Source organism: Nerophis lumbriciformis, linkage group LG30 (assembly GCF_033978685.3).
Source record: "Nerophis lumbriciformis linkage group LG30, RoL_Nlum_v2.1, whole genome shotgun sequence".
Lineage (NCBI taxonomy): Eukaryota > Metazoa > Chordata > Actinopteri > Syngnathiformes > Syngnathidae > Nerophis > Nerophis lumbriciformis.
Window position 1 is genome coordinate 28,356,357 of NC_084577.2, and position 13,730 is coordinate 28,370,086.

General features: G+C 39.2%; 1 protein-coding gene across 1 annotated transcript in view; it reads right to left on the minus strand.

Annotated features, from left to right (window-relative positions):
- Nucleotides 1-2,024: 2,024 nt before the first annotated feature.
- The window catches only part of dync2h1 (dynein cytoplasmic 2 heavy chain 1), a 437,107-nt gene continuing 425,401 nt past the window's right edge, over nt 2,025-13,730 (minus strand). Inside the window, exons 95-96 of the mRNA XM_061925863.1 lie at nt 5,173-5,289; nt 2,025-3,531 (exon numbers count right to left, since the gene is read on the minus strand). Coding sequence (XP_061781847.1) covers nt 3,379-3,531; nt 5,173-5,289 — 270 coding nt within the window. The 3' untranslated portion in view covers nt 2,025-3,378. The remainder of the gene's footprint in view (nt 3,532-5,172; nt 5,290-13,730) is intronic.

Genomic DNA, 13,730 nt, shown 5'->3' on the forward strand with positions numbered 1-13,730 from the left:
ACGATTAATAACAAAATATTATTGATAATAACAAAAATACTACTACTACCACTAATAATAATAGTAAAAATAATAACAATGGTAATACATCTACTAATAATAATAATAAGAGTAACAAAAATAATAATAATAGTAATACATCTACTACTAATAATAATAACAGATTTTAAGACACTTTTCATTGAATAATTATCAAAGTACTTTACAAAGCAATATTTAAAACTTAAAAATTAAGCATTAAAAGTGATCAATAATATTAATAAATAATTAGTAGTACTCACACCGGTTGGACGTGGTCTTCCTTCCTGGGTCTGCCTCCATCCTGACTCCGCCTCCATCCTGACTCCGCCTCCATCCTGACCCAAAAGGTCGCTGACGGCCGCACAGAATCCAATCTCCTCCTTTTTCTCGAACATTTTCTTCATTCCATGCTACTGTGCACACGACACACACACACACACACTCACACACACACACACACACACACACACACTTTTCCTCGCCGCACAACTGTGAACAAAGGACTACCCGACTAAGAAGATCAAATGAAATCATCCATCATAACATGTTTATGACCACATGATCAACACACACACACACACACACACACACCTGGTAGTGTGTATGTGTTGTCATCAATCACATCAACTCCACTCAAACTCAACTCAGAGGGAATCACACAAACGTTATTGTGTGCGTGTGTGTGTGTGTGTGTGTGTGTGTGTGTGTGTGTGTGTGTGTGTGTGTGTGTGTGTGTGTGTGTGTGTGTGTGTGTGTGTGTGTGCGTGTGTGTGTGTGTGTGTGTGTGTGTGTGTGTGTGTGTGTGTGTGTGTGTGTGTGTGTGTGTGTGCGTGTGTCAGTGAGAGCGCATCAGAATTTACTTTAAAAAAAAAAAAGGTGAGGCGTTTAATGCCTGAAAAAAGTCTGTTTGATCAGCGGTGAAGCAGCGGAGCAATGCATGATGGGTAAGATTTTACTGCTCAACAGTTGAGTGCGACACAGCTGCCAGGACAACACTCAAGTGCCTCCCAAGTGGTCTGACAAATCATCATAGTTGCATATTACTTACACATACACAGTCTCCAAGGCAGTACTACAAAGTATCCAGTAACAAACGTGTCCGTTTATTTAGCCAGCTGTTTGGCTAATTGTGTGTGTTTAACCCTAAAGGTCATGTTTTTTGATCTTGGAAGTATGCAAAGGTCTCTCATATTAGCACGTTAACGTTTTAGAATAGAATAGAATAGAAAGTACTTTATCGATCCCTGGGGGAAATTCAGCACCACAGTTCGCTCACAATAAACAATAAACACTTAGGTATTTTTTTTTTTACATGTGAATAACATAAATACAGTCTATTATACAGCATTATTCACATGTGATTAATATAAATACAGTCTATTATACAGCATTATTCACATGTGATTAATATAAATACAGTCTATTATACAGCATTATTCACATGTGAATAATATAAATAGTCTATTATACAGCATTATTCACATGTGAATAACACAAATACAGTCTATTATACAGCATTATTCACATGTGAATAACATAAATACAGTCTATTATACAGCATTATTCACATGTGAATAATATAAATACAGTCTATTATACAGCATTATTCACATGTGAATAATATAAATATATTATACATATACTCTTTATGCTGGCTTTTTAGCTAAACTTGTATTTTTAAACATAAATCATGGATTGTGATGTTTGCTAGCATCATTTACATTAGCATGCTAACGTTTTATGCTAAGTTGTTCAGCTAACTGCGTATGTTTGCACTTAAAAATACTGCATTTTGATACTTGGTGCCATCTTAGTAGTACGCTAACTTGTCCTATGTCGTCATGCTATCGTGAGCATGGCATGTTAATGTTTTTTTAGCTACATTTTTATGTTTGAACCTAAAAGAAAATGGATTTTGACGCTTAGCCCCATCATGAAAGTATGCTAATGTCTGCTATATTAGCATGCTAACATTTTATGCTAGCTTTTGAGCTAATTATGTATGTTTGAACCTAAAAGAAAACGGATTTTGACGCTTGGCCCCATCGTGAAAGTATGCTGATGTGCGCTATATTAGCATGCTAACATTTTAGGCTAGCTTTTTAGCTACATTTGTATGTTTGAACCTAAAAGAAAATGGATTTTGACGCTTGGCCCCATCGTGAAAGTATGCTAATGTCTGCTATATTAGCATGCTAACATTTTATGCTAGCTTTTGAGCTAATTATGTATGTTTGAACCTAAAAGAAAACAGATTTTGACGCTTAGCCCCATCGTGAAAGTATGCTAATGTCCGCTATATTAGCACGGTAACGCTAGCATGCTAACATTTTAGGCTAGCTTTTTAGCAAAATTTTATGTTTGAACCCAAAAGAAAATGGATTTTAACGCTTGGCCCCGTCTTGAAAGTATGCTAATATGCGCTATGTTAGCATGGTAACATTAGCATGCTAACATTTTAGGCTAGTTTTTTAGCTACATTTTTATGTTTGAACCTAAAAGAAAATGGATTTTGACGCTTGGCCCCATCGTGAAAGTATGCTATTGTCCGCTATATTAGCACGGTAACATTAGCATGCTAACATTTTAGGCTAGCTTTTTAGCAAAATTTTATGTTTGAACCCAAAAGAAAATGGATTTTAACGCTTGGCCCCATCTTGAAAGTATGCTAATGTGCGCTATGTTAGCATGGTAACATTAGCATGCTAACATTTTAGGCTAGTTTTTTAGCTACATTTTTATGTTTGAACCTAAAAGAAAATGGATTTTGACGCTTGGCCCCATCGTGAAAGTATGCTAATGTCCGCTATATTAGCACGGTAACATTAGCATGCTAACATTTTATGCTAGCTTTTTAGCTAATTATGTATGTTTGCACCTAAAAATTATGCATTTTAATACTTGGCGCCATCTTAGAAGTACGCAAACTTGTCCTATGCCATTATGCTAACATTAGCATTCCTAGTTCAACGTCGTTAGCTTAAGTTAATTATTGTTATCTAGCCATGTTTCAATCATTTCACATTGGTAGATTGTTGCATGATAAAATCCTCATTTCTTGAAAAATGTTGATATTTTGAAGCTTTTAATTTATTTTTCATTTATTTTCCTATTTTAATTTTATTTTTGTTTGACCTTTTTTTTTTTTTTTTTAAATCAGTGTTCATGGTTTTACAAAGATTCCTTTGACAAATATTTTTTTCCGGTTCAAAAATGACGACATTTGCTGCCAACACAACATTAAGAGCAGCTAACGTTGTCTTTTAACCAGTTTTTGGTTGAAAGGTGGCTGATGAAGTGCAGAGGAAGACCTTCAAATATGAGCTTTTATTGTGAAAAGACTATAAAGTAGTGGTGTCACTGTTTGAGAAAGAGGGCAGCACCAGTTTGGATCCACTGGTTGTGATTAGTCCTGCAGGGAACACACACCTGTGTCACTACCTTCAGCCTCTCAGGGCTGCTGTACACTGGCAGCCAGATGTCCTCCTCACCGCTGTCGGCACAACAACCCTGTGCAGGAAGATACAAGATGATTGACATCAACACAACATCCGGATGTTACATATCACCTTTATCATTACAACAGTTGTTACTCTCCTGTCCTACTGTCCACGACACAACACTACATACAACACTGGATACTACACAACACTATATACTACACTACACTACACTGTATACAACACAACACTGTAGACAACACTACACTATATACTACACTACACTGTGTACAACACAACACTGTATACTACACAACACTATACTACACAACACTACAAGACAACACTGTATACAACACAACACTGTATACAATACAACACAACACTGTATGCAACACAACACTGTATACAACACAACACTACAAGACAACACTGTATACTACACTACACTATATACTACACTACACTACATACAACACAACACTGTAGACACCACGACACTATATACTACACTACACTGTGTACAACACAACACTGTATACTACACTACACTATTTACTACACTACACTGTGTACAACACAACACTGTATGCACCACAACACTGTTGACAACACAACACTACAATAGAGAATACAACACGACAACACAACACTGTATACTACACAACACTATACTACACGACACTACAAGACAACACTGTATACAACACAACACTGTATGCAACACAACACTGTATACGACACAACACTACAAGACAACACTGTATACTACACAAAACTGTATGCAACACAACACTATATACAATATATATATAGTAAATATATATATATATATATATATATTGTGTATATATATACTATATATATATATATATATATATATATATATATTAAGTATAGATATTTATACTGTATATATATATATTGTATTCATATATATATAGTACATATACATATATATGTATGTATATATACGTACATATATACATATGTGTGTATATATATATATATATATATATGTTTATATATATATATATACATGTATACACATATATACATATACTGTACACACATATATATATATATATATATATATATATATATATATATATATATATATCCATCCATCCATCCATTTTCTACCGCTTATTCATATATATATATATACATACATACATACAAATACATATATATATATATATATATATATATATATATATATGTATATATACATATGTGTATATATATATATGTATTTGTGTATATATATATATATATATATATATATATATATCCATCCATCCATTCATTTTCTACCGCTTATTCATATATATATATATACATACATACATACATATACATATATATATATATATGTATATATACATATGTGTATATATATATATATATATATATATATATATATATATATATATATATATATATACATACATACATACATACATACATACATACATACATACATACATACATACATACATATATATATATATATATATATATATATATATATATATATATATATATATATAAATATGAGGAGCTTCTTAAAGAGTCAATGATGACATCACTGTCACATTGTGTGCAACTTGTAGTCCTTCAGAACCAGCACAGGTGTGATCAGAACCAGGACAGGTGTGATCAGAACTAGGACACGTGTGGTTGTTGGGGTGTGAGGTGTCCAACCTACCTGTGGAAGCCAGGCCATGTAGCAGAGGGGCACGGCACACACGCTGGGAGAGTCGTGCTGGTTCTCACAAAGATGGACGCCATCAAAGCCACACCCTTCCAGCTGGAGGCCGCCCACCTGATGAAAGAAGTGCAAAGATTGGTGTTAGTCATGCCCACCACACACAAATATAAACACTATATTTGGTTGATTTATTCATTAAAGTTACAGATGTCCGATATTGTCCAACTCTTAATAACAGATTCCGATATCAAGCGATACCGATATATACAGTCGTGGAGTAGCGGGGGGTGTATATTGTAGCGTCCCGGAAGAGTTAGTGCTGCAAGGGATTCTGGGTATTTGTTCTGTTGTGTTTATGTTGTGTTACGGTGCGGATGTTCTCCCGAAATGTGTTTGTCATTCCTGTTTGGTGTGGGTTCACAGTGTGGCGCATATTTGTAACAGTGTTAAAGTTGTTTATACGACCACCCTCAGTGTGACCTGTATGGCTATTGACCAAGTATGCGGCAGTCCGATATTATCGGACATCCCTAATTAAAATGAAACAAAATAAAAGCATGCGGGGGGTCTTGAGTTGTCCCCATACTTATATGTTGGTACCAGTACCAAAATGTATTTCGATACTTTTCAAAATAAAGGGGGCCACAAAAAAATTGCCCAGTTGAATTCATTTGAACACAATTTTTTATGATGTATTAAACATATGTTTGTTATTGCAATCAAAGAACAGTTTAGTCCTTAAATAAAATAGTGAGCATACTAGACAAATTGTCTTTTAGTAGTAAGTAAACAAACAAAGACTCCTAATTAGTCTATGCAGTAACATATTGTGTCATTTATTTTGTCTACATTATGAGGGACAAACTGTAAAAATTGATTATTAATCTACTTGTTCATTTACTGTTAATATCTGCTTACTTTATTTTATAACATGTTCTATCTACACTTCTGTTAAAATGTAATAATCATTTATTCTTCTCTTCTTTGATACTTTACATTAGTTTTGGATGATACCACACATTTAGGTGTCGATCCGATACCAAGTAGTTACAGGATCATACATTGGTCATATATATATATATATATTTTTTTTTTTTTTTTTTTTTTTACATAATATTCTTATTGCAACATTTTCTCCTTACATTACTCTTTAATTGCACTTTTAATATTTGTTATGTTTTTTTTTTAATAATATTTTTATTTTTATTTTATATTTTTATTCCATTTGTTATGTTGTTTTTTTTTGTTTTGTAATACTATATTTATTTATTTATTTTTTTGATTAACTGCGGTCCAACTCAATTATTAACACTGAATTACTCATTTTTCTCTTGATTTTAATGTTATTCAATAATTATATATGACCTACTTACAGTTTACAACCTTGTCACATGACATGAAAGCATGTGTTCATCACAAAGATTATCATCAAAGGCTTAGGTCAGGCTGATTAGAAAGTGAGTGATCAAATATACTGCAAAAAGAAGCGAATCATAAAAACTGTTGAAAAAAAACATGTGCATATAATTACGCAGTGCTAAAATAAATACATTCTAAATAAATAGCAATAAGTCAACACAGTTAAAGTGCAAATGAACACACAGCTTCACCACTTTAGTCATATTTTTGGCGCTTAAGAAACTTCTCTATGACTTTAGCTCCAGACTTCTTCATTGTCATTACTGCCACAAGTGGTGGAAAAGTGTATTACAAGTGAGTACCATACAAACAGATCTTTTCTACTGATCCAAAGAATACTTTGCCTTTACTTGTGGGCACATGGCAGGAGTTAAAAAAAAAAACAGAAAGTATAAAGCAAAGACAGGAAGAGAAGGAAGGAGGTTGTCAGCGAAGGGAATATTGAAGAAAAATGTAAAAAGGATACGAAGACAGAGGCTGATAAAACTCTCCAACTGAGGAGAAACCACTCGTGTGTTCATGTTTGTGTGCGTGTTCCCCGCAGACAATAGAAGGAACTCTGGTTGGTAAAACTCTCCAACTGAGGAGAAACCACTCGTGTGTTCATGTTTGTGTGCGTGTTCCCTGCAGACAATAGAAGGAACTCTGGTTGATAAAACTCTCCAACTGAGGAGAAACCACGCGTGTGTTCATGTTTGTGTGCGTGTTCCCTGCAGACAATAGAAGGAACTCTGGTTGATAAAACTCTCCGACTGAGGAGAAACCACTCGTGTGTTCATGTTTGTGTGCGTGTTCCCTGCGGACAATAGACGGAACTCTGGTTGATAAAACTCTCCAACTGAGGAGAAACCACACGTGTGTTCATGTTTGTGTGCGTGTTCCCTGCAGACAATAGAAGGAACTCTGGTTGATAAAACTCTCCAACTGAGGAGGAACCACTCGTGTGTTCATGTTTGTGTGCGTGTTCCCTGCGGACAATAGAAGGAACTCTGGTTGATAAAACGCTCCAACTGAGGAGAAACCACACGTGGGTTCATGTTTGTGTGCGTGTTCCCTGCAGACAATAGAAGGAACTCTGGTTGATAAAACTCTCCAACTGAGGAGAAACCACTCGTGTGTTCATGTTTGCGTGCGTGTTCCCTGCAGACAACAGAAGGAACTCTGGTTGATAAAACTCTCCAACTGAGGAAAAACCACCCGTGTGTTCATGTTTGTGTGCGTGTTCCCTGCAGACAATAGAAGGAACTCTGGTTGATAAAACTCTCCAACTGAGGAGAAACCACTCGTGTGTTCATGTTTGCGTGCGTGTTCCCTGCAGACAATAGAAGGAAGTCTGGTTGATAAAACTCTCCAACTGAGGAGAAACCACTCGTGTGTTCATGTTTGTGTGCGTGTTCCCTGCAGACAATAGAAGGAACTCTGGTTGATAAAACTCTCCAACTGAGGAGAAACCACACGTGTGTTCATGTTTGTGTGCGTGTTCCCTGCAGACAATAGAAGGAACTCTAGTTGATAAAACTCTCCAACTGAGGAGAAACCACACGTGTGTTCATGTTTGCGTGCGTGTTCCCTGCAGACAATAGAAGGAACTCTGGTTGATAAAACTCTCCAACTGAGGAGAAACCACACGTGTGTTCATGTTTGTGTGCGTGTTCCCTGCAGACAATAGACGGAACACTGGTTGATAAAACTCGCCAACTGAGGAGAAACCACGCGTGTGTTCATGTTTGCGTGCGTGTTCCCTGCAGACAATAGAAGGAACTCTGGTTGATAAAACTCTCCAACTGAGGACAAACCACTCGTGTGTTCATGTTTGTGTGCGTGTTCCCTGCAGACAATAGAAGGAACTCCGGTTGATAAAACTCTCCAACTGAGGAGAAACCACTCGTGTGTTCATGTTTGCGTGCGTGTTCCCTGCAGACAATAGAAGGAACTCTGGTTGATAAAACTCTCCAACTGAGGAGAAACCACACGTGTGTTCATGTTTGTGTGCGTGTTCCCTGCGGACAATAGACGGAACTCTGGTTGATAAAACTCTCCAACTGAGGAGAAACCACTCGTGTGTTCATGTTTGTGTGCGTGTTCCCTGCAGACAATAGAAGGAACTCTGGTTGATAAAACTCTCCAACTGAGGAGAAACCACACGTGTGTTCATGTTTGTGTGTTCCCTGCAGACAATAGAAGGAACTCTGGTTGATAAAACTCTCCAACTGAGGAGAAACCACTCGTGTGTTCATGTTTGTGTGCGTGTTCCCTGCAGACAATAGAAGGAACTCTGGTTGATAAAACTCTCCAACTGAGGAGAAACCACACGTGTGTTCATGTTTGTGTGTTCCCTGCAGACAATAGAAGGAACTCTGGTTGATAAAACTCTCCAACTGAGGAGAAACCACTCGTGTGTTCATGTTTGCGTGCGTGTTCCCTGCAGACAATAGAAGGAACTCTGGTTGATAAAACTCTCCAACTGAGGAGAAACCACTCGTGTGTTCATGTTTGTGTGCGTGTTCCCTGCAGACAATAGAAGGAACTCTGGTTGATAAAACTCTCCAACTGAGGAGAAACCACACGTGTGTTCATGTTTGTGTGTTCCCTGCAGACAATAGAAGGAACTCTGGTTGATAAAACTCTCCAACTGAGGAGAAACCACACGTGTGTTCATGTTTGTGTGTTCCCTGCAGACAATAGAAGGAACTCTGTTTGATAAAACTCCCCAACTGAGGAGAAACCACACGTGTGTTCATGTTTGCGTGCGTGTTCCCTGCAGACAATAGAAGGAACTCTGGCTGATAAAACTCTCCAACTGAGGAGAAACCACTCGTGTGTTCATGTTTGTGTGCGTGTTCCCTGCACAGACAATAGAAGGAACTCTGGTTGATAAAACTCTCCAACTGAGGAGAAACCACTCGTGTGTTCATGTTTGTGTGCGTGTTCCCTGCAGACAATAGAAGGAACTCTGGCTGATAAAACTCTCCAACTGAGGAGAAACCACTCGTGTGTTCATGTTTGTGTGCGTGTTCCCTGCAGACAATAGAAGGAACTCCGGTTGATAAAACTCTCCAACTGAGGAGAAACCACTCGTGTGTTCATGTTTGTGTGCGTGTTCCCTGCAGACAATAGAAGGAACTCTGGCGTCAAAGCAGACGTAGAAAGACTAAATCACCATCATCTGCTGCGGAGAAAGACGAGGACGAGAGACGAATGGAGACAATGCTGTAGTGTGTGTGTGTGTGTGTGTGTGTGTGTGTGTGTGTGTGTGTGTGTGTGTGTGTGTGTGTGTGTGTGTGTGTGTGTGTGTGTGTGTGTGTTTCCTAACAATTATCCCCTCACTGTCTTCCTCTGCCAGTGGCTCTCTTCATGCGCCCACATGCTGGCGTCTCAGCCACTCATTAAAACAAAGTGTGCAGCAGCATTGAGCTGATGAACCTTCTCAACTACCCGTGGGAAGCTCCGCCTCCTTTCAGGCCAACGCCGCTAAGTCACGTGGAGAAGAGGTTACCATAGAAACCTCATTAGACGTATGCAAACTATAAGCCGCTACTTTTGTCCTACGCTTTGTACCCTGCGGCTTATAAAACGGTGCGACTAATTTATCTCACACACAAGTGAACACGCTGCAGGATCGTTTGCATCGCAGATTATATCACACACAACGCGCTGCAGAACCGCTTGCATCGCAGATTATATCACACACAAGTAAAAACGCTGCACGACTGTTTGTATTGCACATGATATAACACACAAGTAAACACTCTGCAGGACTGCTTGTATTGCACATATCACACACAAGTAGACACGCTGCAGGACCGCTGGTATCGCACATGATGTCACACACAAGTAAACACTCTGCACGACTGTTTGTATTGCACATGATATAACACACAAGTAAACACTCTGCAGGAGTGCTTGTATTGCACATGATATAACACACAAGTAAACATGCTGCAGGACCGCTTGTATCGCACATGATGTCACACACTAGTAAACATGCTGCAAGACCGCTTCTATTGCACATGATGTCACACACAAGTAAACACACTGCAGGACCGCTTATATCGCACATGATATCACACACAAGTATACACGCTGCAGGACCACTTATATCGCACATGATATCACACACAAGTATACACGCTGCAGGACCGTTGTATTGCACATGATATCACACACAAGTAAACACGATGCAGGTCCGCTTGTATCGCACATGACATCACACATAAGTAAAAACGCTGCAGGACCACTTGTATCGCACATGATATCACACACAAGTAAACACGCTGCAACACCGTTTGTATCGCACATGATATCACACATAGGTAAACATGTTGCAGGACCGCTTGTATCGCACATGATATCACACACAAGTAAACACACTGCAGGACCGCTTATATCGCACATGATATCACACACAAGTATACACGCTGCAGGACCTCTTGTATTGCACATGATATCACACACAAGTAAACACGATGCAGGTCCGCTTGTATCGCACATGACATCACACACAAGTAAACACGCTGCAGGACCACTTGTATCGCACATGATATCACACACAAGTAAACACGCTGCAACACCGTTTGTATCGCACATGATATCACACACAGGTAAACATGCTGCAGGACTGCTTGTATCGCACATTATACTACATATAGGTAAACATGCTGCAGTACTGCTTGTATCGCACATCATATCACACACAAGTAAATGCTCTGCAGTACAGCTTGTATCGCACATCATATCACACTGAAGTAAACATGCTGCAGGACCGCTTGTATCGCACATGATATCACACACAAGTAAACACGCTGCTTGTATTGCACATGAAATCACACACAAGTAAACATGCTGCCGGACCGCTTGTATCGCAGATGATATCACACACAAGTAAACACACTGCAGGACTGCTTATATCGCACATGATATCACACACAACTAAACACGCTGTAGGACCACTTGTATCGCACATGATATCACACACAAGTAAACACGCTGCAACACCGTTTGTATCGCACATGATATCACACATAGGTAAACATGCTGCAGTACTGCTTGTTTCGCACATGATGTCACACACAAGTAAATGCTCTGCAGTACAGCTTGTATCGCACATGATATCACACTGAAGTAAACATGCTGCAGGACCGCTTGTTTCGCACATGATGTCACACACAAGTAAATGCTCTGCAGTACAGCTTGTATCGCACATGATATCACACTGAAGTAAACATGCTGCAGGACCGCTTGTATCGCACATGATATCACACACAAGTAAACACGCTGCTTGTATCGCACATGAAATCACACACAAGTAAACACGATGCAGGTCCGCTTGTATCGCACATGATACCACACACAAGTAAACACGCTGCAGGACCGCTTGTATTGCACATGATATCACACAAATAAACACACTGCAGGACTACTTGCATTGCACATGATATCACACACAAATAAACACGCTGTAGGACTGCTTGTATCGCACATGATATCACACACAAGTAAACACGCTGCAGGACCGCTTGTATCGCACATGATATCACACACAAGGGAACACGCTGCAGGACCGCTTGTATCGCACATGATATCACACATAGGTAAACATGCTGCAGGACCGCTTGTATCACACATGATATCACACACAAGTAAACACGCTGCCGGACCGCTTGTATCGCAGATGATATCACACACAAGTAAACACACTGCAGGTCCGCTTGTATCACACATGATATCACACATAGGTAAACATGCTGCAGGACTGCTTGTATGGCACATGATATCACACACAAGTAAACACGCTGCCGGACCGCTTGTATCGCAGATGATATCACACACAGGTAAACACACTGCAGGACTGCTTATATCACACATGATATCACACACAAGTAAACACACTGCAGGACTGCTTGTATCACACATGATATCATACACAAGTAAACACTCTGCAGGACTGCTTGTATTGCACATGATATCACACACAAGTAAACATGCTGCAGGACCGCTTGTATCGCACATGATGTCACACACAAGTAAACATGCTGCAGGACCGCTTGTGTCGCACATGATGTCACACACAAGTAAACATGCTGCAGGACCGCTTGTGTCGCACATGATGTCACACACTAGTAAACACACTGCAGGACCGCTTATATCGCACATGATATCACACACAAGTATACACGCTGCAGGGCCGCTTGTATTGCACATGATATCACACACAAGTAAACATGCTGCAGGACCGCTTGTATGGCACATGATATCACACACAAGTAAACACGCTGCCGGACCGCTTGTATCGCAGATGATATCACACACAAGTAAACACACTGCAGGTCTGCTTGTATCACACATGATATCACACATAGGTAAACATGCTGCAGGACTGCTTGTATGGCACATGATATCACACACAAGTAAACACGCTGCCAGACTGCTTGTATCGCAGATGATAACACATACAAATAAACACACTGCAGGACAGTTTGTATCGCACATGATATCACACACAAGTAAACATGCTGCAGGACTGCTTGTATTACAGATGATATCACACACAAGTAAACACGCTGCCGGATCGCTTGTATCGCAGATGATATCACACACAAGTAAACACACTGCAGGTCCGCTTGTATCACACATGACATCACACACAAATAAACACACTGCAGGACTGTTTGTATCACACATGATATCACACACAAGTAAACACACTGCAGGACCGCTTATATCGCACATGATATCACACACAAGTATACACGCTGCAGGACCGCTTGTATCGCACATGATATCACACACAAGTAAACACGATGCAGGTCCGCTTGTATCACACATGACATCACACACAAGTAAACATGCTGCAGGACCACTTGTATCGCACATGATATCACACACAAGTAAACACGCTGCAACACCGTTTGTATCGCACATGATACCACACACAGGTAAACATGCTGCAGGACTGCTTGTATGGCACATGATATCACACACAAGTAAACACGCTGCAGGACTGCTTGTATCACACATTATGTCACACACTAGTAAACATGCTGCAGGACCGCTTCTATCGCACATGATGTCACACACAAGTAAACACACTGCAGGACCGCTTATATCGCACATGATATCACACAAGTAAACACACT